Source organism: Pseudorasbora parva, chromosome 18, assembly GCF_024679245.1.
Source record: "Pseudorasbora parva isolate DD20220531a chromosome 18, ASM2467924v1, whole genome shotgun sequence".
In the NCBI taxonomy this organism is placed as follows: domain Eukaryota; kingdom Metazoa; phylum Chordata; class Actinopteri; order Cypriniformes; family Gobionidae; genus Pseudorasbora; species Pseudorasbora parva.
In genome coordinates, this window is record NC_090189.1 from 7578524 (window position 1) to 7591630 (window position 13107).

The following is a 13107-nucleotide window of genomic DNA, read 5'->3' on the forward strand; positions in this document are numbered from 1 at the left end:
CCACCACAATCTGCTCACGCTGGACTGTCGCTTTTTGTACAAATACGACAATAATAAAACGACGCTATTGGACGTTAACTGCACCGTTATTATGAAGACAACTATATGATGGACAGACTGGCCTACAGCTAAATACCGCCCCCTCTTGATCTCGGAGTGTAATTGAAGGATTTAATATTGCACATAAACAGAAGTGGACAACTTCATCAAAATAAAGACTTGGCAAATTTAATTAAACGAATATACTGAGTAAATGACAATGAAATGTTCCCTCTCTATGGAATCTTACAAATAATGGTGCATTGAATAAATGCAACAAAAAATAAAATAAAAAATACTGGTCCTGTGGGTGGCACTGATTAATATTAGCTAGGTTTTATACTTTAAGATTAAAAATGACATAATTTATGCAATGTTAGTTTTTTTTTTTCTTTCTAAAACTGAATTGGTATTTAATAGACATCATCAGATATAATTGTCTGAATTGGTGTTTCGTTTTTAACAGTATATTCATCAATTTTATTAATGTTTTACCATAAAAAAAATTAATTTCAGTATTTCAAGTCAGTATTTGGGGAAAAACAACTGCAATCGCTTGTACATTACTAATATTAAATATATACATTACACAAACAAAAACAAGGAAAATATTTTATGCAGCAGAAAACATGGCATACGTTACACACTGCCAGATAGAAAGCATGTACAGAAAATATACAAGCGTTTCATTTTTGAGAAAAAGTGCACACACAGGAAAGTAACACCAAGACAAGGTCAATTTAGAATAATTTGTTTTATTTTTGCATTTGTCTTGATGGATACGCTTACAAAATGTATAAAACTAACAGAGGGTAAAGCAGTCCAAGCTGTCCGAAGACACACAAATAAACAAACATACTTCTAAAACTATAATAAATAGTGAAACATCAAAGCAGGAGTCTCTGAAGGGTTTTGCATTTTTGTTTGCATAAAGAAACACTCCCAATTCTGGAAGTGTCAGAAATGACACACACACATACCACTACCTATGTCTAATGATATCCACTGTTTTGGTCCAGTAATCATGATCTGTGAATGTATCTCTCATATCAGGCGTAACGTTTGTACAGAGATCCCGTGTTTACAGTAGTGTATCTTGAGCTGCAACCGCTGTTTTTGGTCACTATATTGGGCCTGAATCACTATGTGAACGCATACAAGAGTGTATATTCTTCTGTAGCTATGTGTCGGTGCGCATGTATGTGTACAGACATCTGTATGAACGCACTTAGTCTATATCCAGGTCGCTGTCTGAATCGGTAGGGTGAGTGACAGCGGCATTTCGAATAGATGAGTGCGTGTTGGGCTGTGTGTATTTCTCTGGAAGGAGGCCGTATTCCTGCAGCAGAGCTTCGACGTCTGTGGCGTAGAAGTCATCTCCAAGCTGATCGGACACGCGCACCAGATTCCCCACCAGCTCGCCTCCGCGATACAGCAGCAGCGCCGGCAGAGCCGAACTGCGGAACAGAGCGCTGGTGCCGACCGCAGAGCCGCGGACACGGCAGAACTTCACCTGCGGGTCACAGACAGGGACGGAGAAATGAGCATAAACATGCATGCGATATAAGCTCTGATACTGCTGAAATACGTTCATAACATGCATGTGAGAGATATGGCAGCGGGGAATATTTTCCAGTTTAGTCTGCTCCTCATACAAAGTTTTGCTTTAGAAGAATTTAAATGAAGCCAGGCAGTTTTATTTTACTATCATTTAGACACTTAGTTTTATTAATTTATTTATATTTATGAATTGATTTAGTTATTAGTTTAGGTAATTTTTTGAATGCGAAGTTTTAGAAATTATGTGTTTTTATTTCAGTTTTAGATTTAGTTATTTTAGTACATTATGTTCATACTTATAGTTCGGTTAGTTTGGTCCGGACTAAAAAACAAAAACAAAACATATAGTCCTGGTCCGCTTAGCATTCACACTGGCATTTTTAACAGCGAACCTAAAGTTACCAAACCAAAGGCAAAGGGAGACGGTCACAACCTGATTGGTCGGCTTATATGACATTGGAGCTTGCATACCGAACATTCAACACAATGCTGCGTGCTGGATTAAACGCGATCATTTTATGCGTGTACTTATGGCATTATTTCAGGACTTATGGCATTATTTTAATCTGCTGAGAACTCACAAAGAGCTCCTAAAATGTTCAAAACATTCAAAACAGCACCAGGGTTTCCCCCGTTGTATGCAGAAATGAAGATCTGCTGCAAAAGAGACCCGTTGTCTGTACCGACAAATGGGCAACACAGGTCCTTTGATGAGAACAACCAGGTAAACTTTTTGTGCGTTTTTTTTTCTAGCATTTTCGAAACTTGCTCGTATGACCAAATATTGATGAGGCACTTCCTCGTTGCTCCACTTTTGCCCTTTAACATTAACGTTACTCATTTTGGATACACCGATCTTTCCGCGTCGTCAAATCAGCTGACTATGCGTCACATCTTGTGACATTATGTCCGGTTTTTGGATCGTTTACATGTCTTTGGTCTGTGTTGCGTTCATATATCAATCGAACCGCACCAGAGTTCGTTTGGAAGCGGACCGAGACCCATCTCTTTAGCGGTCTCATTCCGTTTGTTTGGTGCGCACCAGGGTTCAGATGGCAGCGTTCACATATGTTCAAATGAACCGCACTAAACGAGCAATCGCACCAGGGTTCGTTTCAATCGAACCAAACATGACAAGTGTGAACGAAATTTAACTAATTCTTTTTTTAATGTCTATATAGTTTTTATTCACTTTTCAGTATTTTTTAGTTTTTCAACTAAATAAAAATGAGAAACGTTGAAAATTGTTTTCTATATTAAATTTTGACTAACATTTAAAGAATAAAAATCTTTTCAATTTTGATTATTAGATTTTATCTATTTTTGTGTGTGTGTGTGTGTGTGTGTGTGTGTGTGTGTGCCAGATCTAAGCTCGACAGTCCTCATTGCCAGCTACCTTCAACTGTATGGAAAAGGAGCAGGTACATAGCCTAGAAATCTAGACGCACCCAAGCGGCATCAAATCTAATCTGCCCGCGAGTGTCGTCTAGCAACTCTCAATACCCTTCTGAGCTGTAAACACCAAACTCTTGACGGGCCAATCGCATCATGTGTAGAGTCGGTGGGCGGGGCTTAACATAATGACGCCAGAGTTGCGCTTGCGTGCTTCTAGTCAACACAGAAGCTGGCGAACGGCGGTCATTCAAATCAGCTTTGACCGGGACTCTGGAAGACTTGGAGTTAAGCTTTTCTCTGAGAAAAGAACGGCACTGAAGTCATTCTTAAACAGGGAAGATGTGTTCAGAGTTTAGCCAACCGGATACGGCGAATGTTTAATCTATCAACGAGCTCCGTTTCACCTTCGTTGCTCTAGTTGGTTGTAGCGCTATCCTATCGTGTGCAGAGGGAGTTTGAAAGACAACCGTTTATCCCGCCCCTCGGATTGAGCCGTCAATGGTGAGTTTCCAGACCAAACATCTTGATGTGGGTCTGGCTTGTCAGGCTAGCAGGTATATATATTCGGTTCAAAATCTCCTTTTGTATTTCTTAGAAGAAACAAAGTCACATTGGTTTGGAAAAACATGAGGCTGATTAAATAATGACAATTTTCATTATTTGGTGAATTATCATTTTAAGACTACCAGTACTACTACTACTGATAATAGTACTAATCAATATTATTAATAATAACAATAAAAAAGTATTCTTCTTCTAATATTCTTAAATATTAAATTGTAAAATGACCAGCATTAAACTTAAATAATAAACACCATGGCCTGGTTTTAAAGACAGAGCTTAGATTAAGCCTTTGTTGAATTAGAGCATTTAGGTCGCTTTTTATAAACATACCTTAACAAAAAACTGATGTGTATCTAGAGACAAAACAATAGCACCGACATATTTTAAGATATCTCAGTGCAAATTGCTTTCAGCTAAAACAGCTCAAAGATGCAATTTAGACAGGGACTATCTTAAGCTTTGTTTGTGAAGCGAAGGGTAAACAACATCAAGAAAATTGAAAGTCCTAAAATGAAAGAAATCTCTGTTCTCTGTTACCATTGGGTACTGCAGTGCCAGGCAGAGCATGCTGCCATCCATGGCCTGGCAGGCGGGCACCTCGGGCTCATAGATGTGGACCAGCACCAGAGTGCTCTTGCCCTCCTCGTCGACAGCGCTCAGGAACTCCTCCCCCGACGAGATGTCAATCACCTTTTCAAAGCGCCGCCCTCCACACAGCTGTCGCCGCATCGCCTCCATGCGCTGCAAACGATACTGCTGGAGGAAGGCCTCGTCATCATCATCCTCCTCCTCTTCTTCATCCACACGGAGGTTCATCTGCAGACAGAAGTAAAAAAAGAGAATGTAATTTTGTTGCAATGCTATTGATTTGACTGCGCTGACACTATTGGATGAGAGCTGAACTGAGCTGGACGATGACATCACGGCTTTCTGCAGAACTGCTTCATAGTTGAAATTAACTCATTTAGTTAGTTCACCCAAATATGAAAATTCATAATCGTGAAGTCACCCCTACAAATGTTTGTCTTGCGTGACAATATGCCATTTATTATGTCATCACGTTGGAAAGGTCACGCGTAATGTAGGTGAAAGTACCAATCAAGTGTTTACAAAGCAAACGTGCAAAGACCAAGTCAAACAGCCTTCACAAATAAAGGTAAAAACAATGTAAAATGATGTCAGATGATTTCGAAGTTGGAGGAGAAAATGAGTTTTTCACCCTATGTGACCTTTCCAATGTGATTACATACTATGTGGCACATCACAGAGCAGCACAAGACAAACATTTGTGATTAAAAAGTAAATAAATGTTTATTTTATGTAGAATACATTTGTATATTTGGCTAGATAAGACCATAATTCCTCAGCTGGGATCGTGCAGAGCCCTTTGAATATGCACTGAAACTGACGCACTGACCCCAACGAAGAACAGTCCTGGAATGTTTCCTCAAAAACCTTAATTTCCTTTTGACTGAAGAAAGAAAGACATGAACATCTTAGATGATATGGGGGTGAATAAATGATAGGAAATTTTAATTTTGAAGTGAACTACTCCTTTAACACACACACACACACGAAAAACAACAACAACTAATTAAAATACCCCTTAACATTTAGTAATAGGGAGGGGAGGGCAAACTAGAATTTAAATTCATTTTAAATAATATTTTTTTATTTATATTCAGTTGTTCTGAATAATCAGGGTTACAGTTGTTAACTAACTCTAAAACCATTTTAAAAATCCTAAAATATGAACATCATTTTTATTTTTATTTCAGTTTTATTATTAGTTAAAGATGGCATAAAACAACAAATTAAAACTAAAATAAACATTTATAAAAGCTAAAGAGACGTGAAAAATCTGATCATCTGATCTGCAGCCATCAAGATAAAATCAAGAGCCATTAAGCCATCGCATCAGCTATTGTGTAAACAGTAGGGTTGGGTACCGTTCACATTTTAATCGGTACCGTTACCCAATGGTACCTTTTTTCGGTACTTAAGAGATACATCAATAACTGAACAGAAACTGTAAGTTATTTATAGAAGTGTTACTGACATTATGCCCGAGCTCCCTTGGTCTGCCATTGTCTGTGATGTTTGTGCACTGTAATATTTACCTGTAAATATAGGCTATAGCTACTTAATTAATTGAATTCATAAAAACTCATCATTCATTTTTTTAAATTCAATTTCTGTGAAAAGATTTCCCACAAACTGTGTTGTGTATTTTCTGGTAATCAAATGAAAATAATATTAATTTATACTTAATGAAACTTTTTTGTCAAACAAAGCTGCACAACTGAGCTTTAAACTGTTAAAATTAAAACACGGAAGAAAAATTGTGATATATTAAAAGTTTTGATTGTTTATAATTATTACATTAGTGTTAGTATTATTATTACACTGAGACATCTCTAAACTCTTCTGTACAAAAAAACAGTGATTTATTTCTCAACTTAAACCAAACTTTTATTTTGACGGGTTGTCGTGTAAACCCCTGAGTTTCTCTGTGTGTGTGTGTATGTGTGTGTGTGTGTGTGTGTGTGTTAATGACATGACGGTAGTTTTTCTCAAATGAAATGCGAATAAAACGCGTAATTCTATGTTTGTTTGGTATATAAACTGCGGGTCAGCGTCAATCACACAAACACGCAGGACACTCAGGATTGGTAAATAGTATTTTGCTGTTTAATATTCAAAGACACTACACCAGTCTATATCACCAGATGTGTTCTCGATCTCAGGTAACCAAATGTGGTAGCCTACCGAGAGATTAAATAAGAATCGGTACTGGGTAGTACCGATGTAATTTCTCTGTGCCCTTAAAAGTACCATGTTTTAACACGGGGTACCCAACCCTAGTTAATAGTCACATGATTTAACTTCTTACCCACATTATGAAATGACTGCCTGAAGCCTGTTTATACTTTCGCCTGGCACCGCTGTGCGAGTCATCTCCCCAAACGGATGAGGCATTTACTTGACGCTTCTGTTTTAGACTGAAAACCAAACTGGTTTTCACAAAAAACACGCATACTGGTCGCTTGTGTGATGACATGTACTAATATCCATCTGCTCGGGCAGATTCGGCTCAAAGTCGTGCACGCTCTGTTGCAATGACATAATTTTTGCCACACACACCTTCGTGCAGGCTGTGTTGCGTTCTCAATTATTGGTTCCGCCACTCTTTATTTATACTACGTTATTTAATCAAAATAATTGTGGTTGAGGAGAAATACAATAGGGAGAAGTTACATACAGCAGAATTTTTAAGACCCAGACATCAAAATGCAAGACTTTTTCCAAGTCTTTTTAAGGTATTATTTCCAAATTAATAAATTCAATGCTTTTAAGGCTTTTTAAGACCCCGTGGGAACCCTGACACAGTATCTGGACACTGAAACTGAAGATTTTGGCCTGTTGCATCAGAACTGTGCTGCGTTCCAAGACACGCACTTGGTTACTTGGTTAGCCAAGTTGGTTAGCCATTTTGACAGCCCTAGAGTGTTCCTCACTTTGCCTGCGATCTTGTCCTGCAGGTCCTTCTGCTTCTGTTTGTCGGCTTCTTCCTCCAGATGCGACTTGCAGGTCATGCTGAGTTTCTTGATGAGCCGCTCCATCTCTTTCTGCTGCTCCACGCGCTGCTCGTTCTCCAGCTGCTTGTATTTACGCCAGTCATTGATCACACCCTTCGGCCCTGTGGGAGAAACACACACGCAGTCAGATGTGTAAACAATCTTCACGGATGCGTTTATGAACCTGGAGGCAGCATTAGTTAATGAAGAAAAAAAAAAGAGGCTGTTAGGAATAGAAGTACAAATTATTGTTTTCACGTTTAACCGTACCGGTGTTGACCGAACTGCCATCTGCACTGTAGTCGAGTTCCACATCCAGCACCTCCTGGTCACGGATGGTTTTGGACGCGTTCTCCTCTTCCTCGTGGTCGCTCTCTTCATCCTCACTGCTGCTGTAGTAATACTGCAGCTTCTCCCCTAGAATCTTATCATCCAGCGTCGTCATTACTACACACTGAGACAAACATAAGAGACACACAGATGGAGTGTTAGTAGGCTACTATAACACAATGAGAAGTAGGGCTGTGTGATTAATGTAACTGATTACTCCCCAAGCCAAACTTAATATCCAAATCAGCCGAATAAGTGAGTGATGTAAAATGCAGTCTACCGTTGCTAAACTGCGGAATGTACCTGATATTAAACAGTGTTATTAGAAGTGCATCAAGCTGTGAAAGAAATACTGTTTTTCCCTAGGTGGCAGACTTTCTTTTCATTAGTACAGTATAACTTGACCTTTAAATACGTGACTAAATGTTCAAATAACCTAGGTCACACAAAAATGTCAAAATGCCATTTTTGGCGAGTATCCATGTAAACACAGTCGGTTGCATCTCATGTGAATGTGAAAACTGGGAAAGAGCGTGTGTGTAAGAGTATATTAATTCGTGCAGCTCTTAAAGTGACAGCAGCGTAATAAATCTGCTGCGATCATTAATGTTAATGAACTATATGTAAGAAATCATAAAATGGCCCTGATATGTCACTAGACATTAAGAAATCATGTTAATTTCAAATACTTATATCACTGACAACAGTAGTCCGGCCAGGATATTGTCATTTAAAACTTTTTACAACAACAAACAAAAACAAAAACATGCTTAGGCAACGTGCACAAAAACCCTGCTGTTCCTGACGACACATTGATTTAAGACACGAACCGATCGGGTTCTGTGAGAAACCGAACAGTATTTATGTTTTTTTTTTATACCTCATATCCAGACGAGTCTCATCAAGTTTTCCCATCAGCTGTAACTACCGTCTAGTGAGGTCAAGCTGGTGCGATCATAGACATATACCATGTAGATACTCATTCGACCGATCTGCGCAGGCATAACTGAGGATTATATATATATATATATATCTATGATCGCACCAGCTTGACCTCACTAGACGGAAGTTACAGCTGATGGGAAAACTTGATGAGACTCGTCAGGATATGAGGTAAAAAAAATACTGTTCGGTTTCTCACAGAAACCGATCGGTTTGTGTCTTAAGAAATAAATGTGTCATCAGGAGCAGCAGGGTTTTTGAGCACGTTGCCTAAGCATGTTTTTTTGTTTGTATGTTTTGCTCTCATAGAATTGTTACCCATTTACATGATTATATGACTGGAACACAGCAACGATTGGAGTTAAAAATCTTCATTTGTGTTCTACTGAAGAAACAGACACACCTACATGTTGGATGCACTGGTGGTAAGCAGATAAACATCTAATTTTCATTTTTAGGTGAACTAACCCTTTAATGTATACAGCGGTGCTATTTCACATTTGATTATTCGATTTCTGTTTATTTAATTTGTGTTTTTGTTCTGTTGTATTTTTTGTCAGTTCTGTTTGTAATTAGTTTTGCTGACTGTTTACCTGTCTTCTGTGACTGTTTTGATGACCTTTTACTCACATTAGGTAACTTATTATTAGCTTTTAAAGTACTGATAATTAAGAAATGTCACAGGTATTTAAAATTCCATATAATGATTATATCTCTCACCAATAATAGTGTTAAATAATCAATACTGACCAAAATAATTGTGGGTCACACTTTAGTTTAAGGTCCAATTCTCACAATTACTAACTCTTAGCTTTTGCCTCAGTAAACTCATAATTACTGTTTATTAATAGTTAGTAAAGTAGTTGTCAAGTTTAGGTATTGGGTAGGATTAAGGGATGGAGAATAAGGTCATGCAGAATAAGGCATTAATATGTGCTTTATAAGTACTAATAAACAACCAATATTATAGTAATATGAATCCTTATACCAGTTAATAGAGAATTAAAGCCTAAAATAAAGCGTTACCTAATCGTGATTATGATTTTGTCATAATCGAGCAGGCCTACTGAGAAGTGTCAAAACTATAAGCAGAGCAGAGCACAGACAACTTCTCATTACAGAACACACTAAACAAAAAAAACAATTATTAAAGGTAAAACTTTACAAGATTTAAATGGTTAACATTAGGTATCATGAAAAATAAACAGCATTTATTACTCTAGGTTAATGCTATTTAATAAATGCACTCACGTTTATGTTGAAGAAATTAAAACTATTGCATTATATCTACTTGAAAACACACACACACACACACACACACACACACACACACACACACACACACACACACACACACACACACACACACACACACACTACCCTTTTGCTGCACATCATGTGGTGGTTATTCCATCAAGAAATGCAAATCTAGTTCAAAATAACCTCGTGAGGAATACAGACTGGGGCTGGTGAGAAATCCAATTAGCCCTCATCCCCTCTGGAGCTCATATCTAGGACTAATGACGTTAAAACATATTTTAAACATGCAATACCTTCAGTGTGTCTGCATACAATTATAAATGCTATTTCGTAAGAAATGTTTATACATTTAACCGGTCTAAAAAAGTAAAACCACGTCAGCTAACGTTAATCTGTCAAACATGATCTGCTAACGTTACCTTGCTATATACAAAAGATACTGTTTGAGAAACAGCAATCTATCTAAATGAATATTCAATACTATTCACTCACAGGGCGTCTGATTTGCCCATTAAAAAATCCATCAAAAACTAAATTATAAAAATTAGATTCTCGATGAATGTTTTGTTAGCATGTTTTGCTATCATACTAGCTAACGTTAGTCTGTTAACGCACCACTGCACGGTTCTCCTAATAAAATACAATATGTATTATAAATAAGATGTGTTTTATGATTATTAACGCCTTTATAATCTGGGAACCCGATTGAATCTTACCAAAATCTGTTTTATTTCCTGTAGCTAATCGCTGAAACAGCCACTTCAGCTTCTATACTGGCTCTGGAGCGCAAGCACGCATACTGACCAATCACAATGCAGAAAGATGACTGACAGGAGTATATGCCAATGAGAGCTTCAAACGATTGAAAGAAGGCGTTTCAAATATGTCCCCCTTTGTTTTCAACCTTTAAAGGGCTAGTTCACCCAAAAATAAAAATTAGCCCGTGATTTACTCACCCTCAAGTCATCCTAGGGTGTATATGAAATTTTTCTTTCAGACGAATAAAACCGGAGTTATATAGCCTCATAAAAAAAGTCTTCAAAGGTTTATAGCGTCAGTGAGAGTGAACACTTTTTTTTCCTTCATTTTTTAAGTCCATAAAAGTGCATCTATCCATCATATAACTGCTCTACACGTCTCTGGGGGGTTAATAAAGCCCTTCTGAAGCCATATAAACTAAATATTTATGGATAGAGTAACATTAACGGATAGAAGCAGACTGCATCAATAAGCTCTTTTCTTACATGAAAGACTTCAATTGTTTACACGTATAATGCTGACATATACATGCGTTTACATTTTAAGAAAGAAAAGTATTTTGTGAATAGATTACTGTTAGCGGTTAACACAAACCTGCCCAAAAGATAGCGCCGCTGTGTGCATCTGTCCCATCAGTCCGTATTGGGAACGGACTGATGTCCTAATCAATAAATGTAATTTCTTCTTTTTTTGTTTCAGTATTTATTTATTGATCCTTAATTAGGTTTCGAATAGGATAGGGCTAGGCAACAAACTCAAGCCCCTTTTCTTTTATATTGAAATCATCTGCCATTTCTCTTTAAATAAATATAATTTCAGACTCTAATAATTCATGACCAGTGTTTGGTCCAGTCAGAGGTTCGAGGCTCAAAGGTTACTCTTTAGCCGTAAGTTGATTTGCTTACTGATGATCGCTTTTTATTTTACAGATGATTGAGAAATTATTTTAGTCTATAAAGTTTTCTTACACAAATGTGCCACTTATCTTCAGAATGCCTTTATTAACCCCCCGGTCGTGTGGAGCAGTTATATGATGGCTAGATGCACTTTTATGGACTTAAAAAAAAAAAAAAAAAAAAAAAATTAAAGCTTGGAAGAGCAAGGACTTTTTTTTTATACAACTTTAATCTTTTTGAGTATTTGTATAATGTTCTTTGTTGAGTTGTTAGAGGAACTTAATTTGTTTCATAAATACCCGTTATTCAGAGTAATCTCAACATTTCAGACTAATCTCGAGTTGGAACCATTTAATTGTATCAGTTCAGTTCAAATAAACAGCTAGTAAACATATCAAGTGCTAAATGTAACTTAATTAACATGTATATTTCATGAACCAAGATATTAATCACTGAATATGTTGATTTTTATGTGGTTGATAATGTTCCACTTCTTGTAAAGACCCAGCTCACAACCAAACCACAACCTAGAACCAGAGCAAGAAGAAGAAAAACAAAAACCAGGGTGACAGTTTCATTTCAGAAGACCACTAATGCCTGTACTTCCCAGAATGTGCAACCCTAAACCACAAAAATACCAAGAGTTCATATAAATGCATGCATTGTATGCAGAAATATGCTCTTTTTAATCTGTATTGTAACAATATGGCCATAAATCAAAACTGTTCACATTTATATATGCAAAAGAGAGTCATAAAAAGCATCATGTTTGTCCTACTACACACACACAACACTCATTTCATTCACACTCAGACACACACAAACGCGTGCATGCATCCACACCACATTTGCACTGTGACAAACAACATACTTGTGCTTTTCTTTTCTTCTTCCTAACAACAATATAAGTTTCAAAAAATGTTCTCTGAAATATAGACTACAGGAAATAAAAGAGATACAGGCAGGGGTGGATCTAGAAAATTATTCATGGGGTGGCATGAGAACTATGAGGGGTGGCAACACTAAATCTTGTGGATTCAAGTATAATATACTTATATTAAACATACTTTATATTTATGCTCACGCAAGTGGCAAAACATTTAAACATAGACCGATGTTAAAATCAAAAACATCTTACATTAAAACTTACAATAAAAAAAAAATCTAGTTTTTAATTTCTTTCATTTTTAAATCTTTTATAGGAAATGCTGCAGGTCATAAAGTACTTTGTTTCTCCACCTCCAAGCAGGGACGGACTGGGGCTAAAAAACAGCCCTGGACTTTCTCCCAAATAGGCCCACCATCCGGCCATTTACCCCTAGCCGTGCGCAACAGACATTGTGGTGTACTATGTACTAACTGTGGCTCTCTTTTCTTTAACTTTTTCCCATCCACCTTTCTCCTTATGTTTTCTGCTAGCCATTCTGCTGCGATTTGATTCCGGAAATCCAGGGACTAATCACAAACGGGCTAGTAGGCCGACTTGTCTTCCTCAGGTTTTTTTTTTTTTTTTTTTTTTTGCACGTAGCGGTATATAAGTGATCGTATTAGTGCCCCTGCTGATGGCTGTTCATATTGTGTTATTAGTAGGGGTGTCAATTGATTAAAATATATAAATTAATTTAATCACACATTTTTATCAGTTCTTAAATGTACCTTAAATGAATATGTTTCAAGTTTTTAATACTCTAATCAACATGGGTATGGACAAAATATTTATGGATGGTTCCGATCTGGAGTAACATTAACAGATAGAATAGCAGACTGCATCAATAAGCTCTTTT

General features: G+C 37.1%; 1 protein-coding gene across 1 annotated transcript; it reads right to left on the bottom strand.

The window, feature by feature from the left end:
- Positions 1-774: 774 nt before the first annotated feature.
- On the bottom strand, positions 775-10514 carry pdcl (phosducin-like). Its single transcript, XM_067423902.1, has 5 exons — positions 10385-10514; positions 7407-7590; positions 7077-7258; positions 4096-4374; positions 775-1552 (listed from the first exon to the last, which is right to left on the bottom strand). Exons 2-5 carry the CDS (start codon positions 7579-7581, stop codon positions 1268-1270), a joined length of 921 nt encoding a protein of 306 aa, XP_067280003.1. The 5' UTR covers positions 7582-7590; positions 10385-10514; the 3' UTR covers positions 775-1267.
- Positions 10515-13107: the final 2593 nt, after the last annotated feature.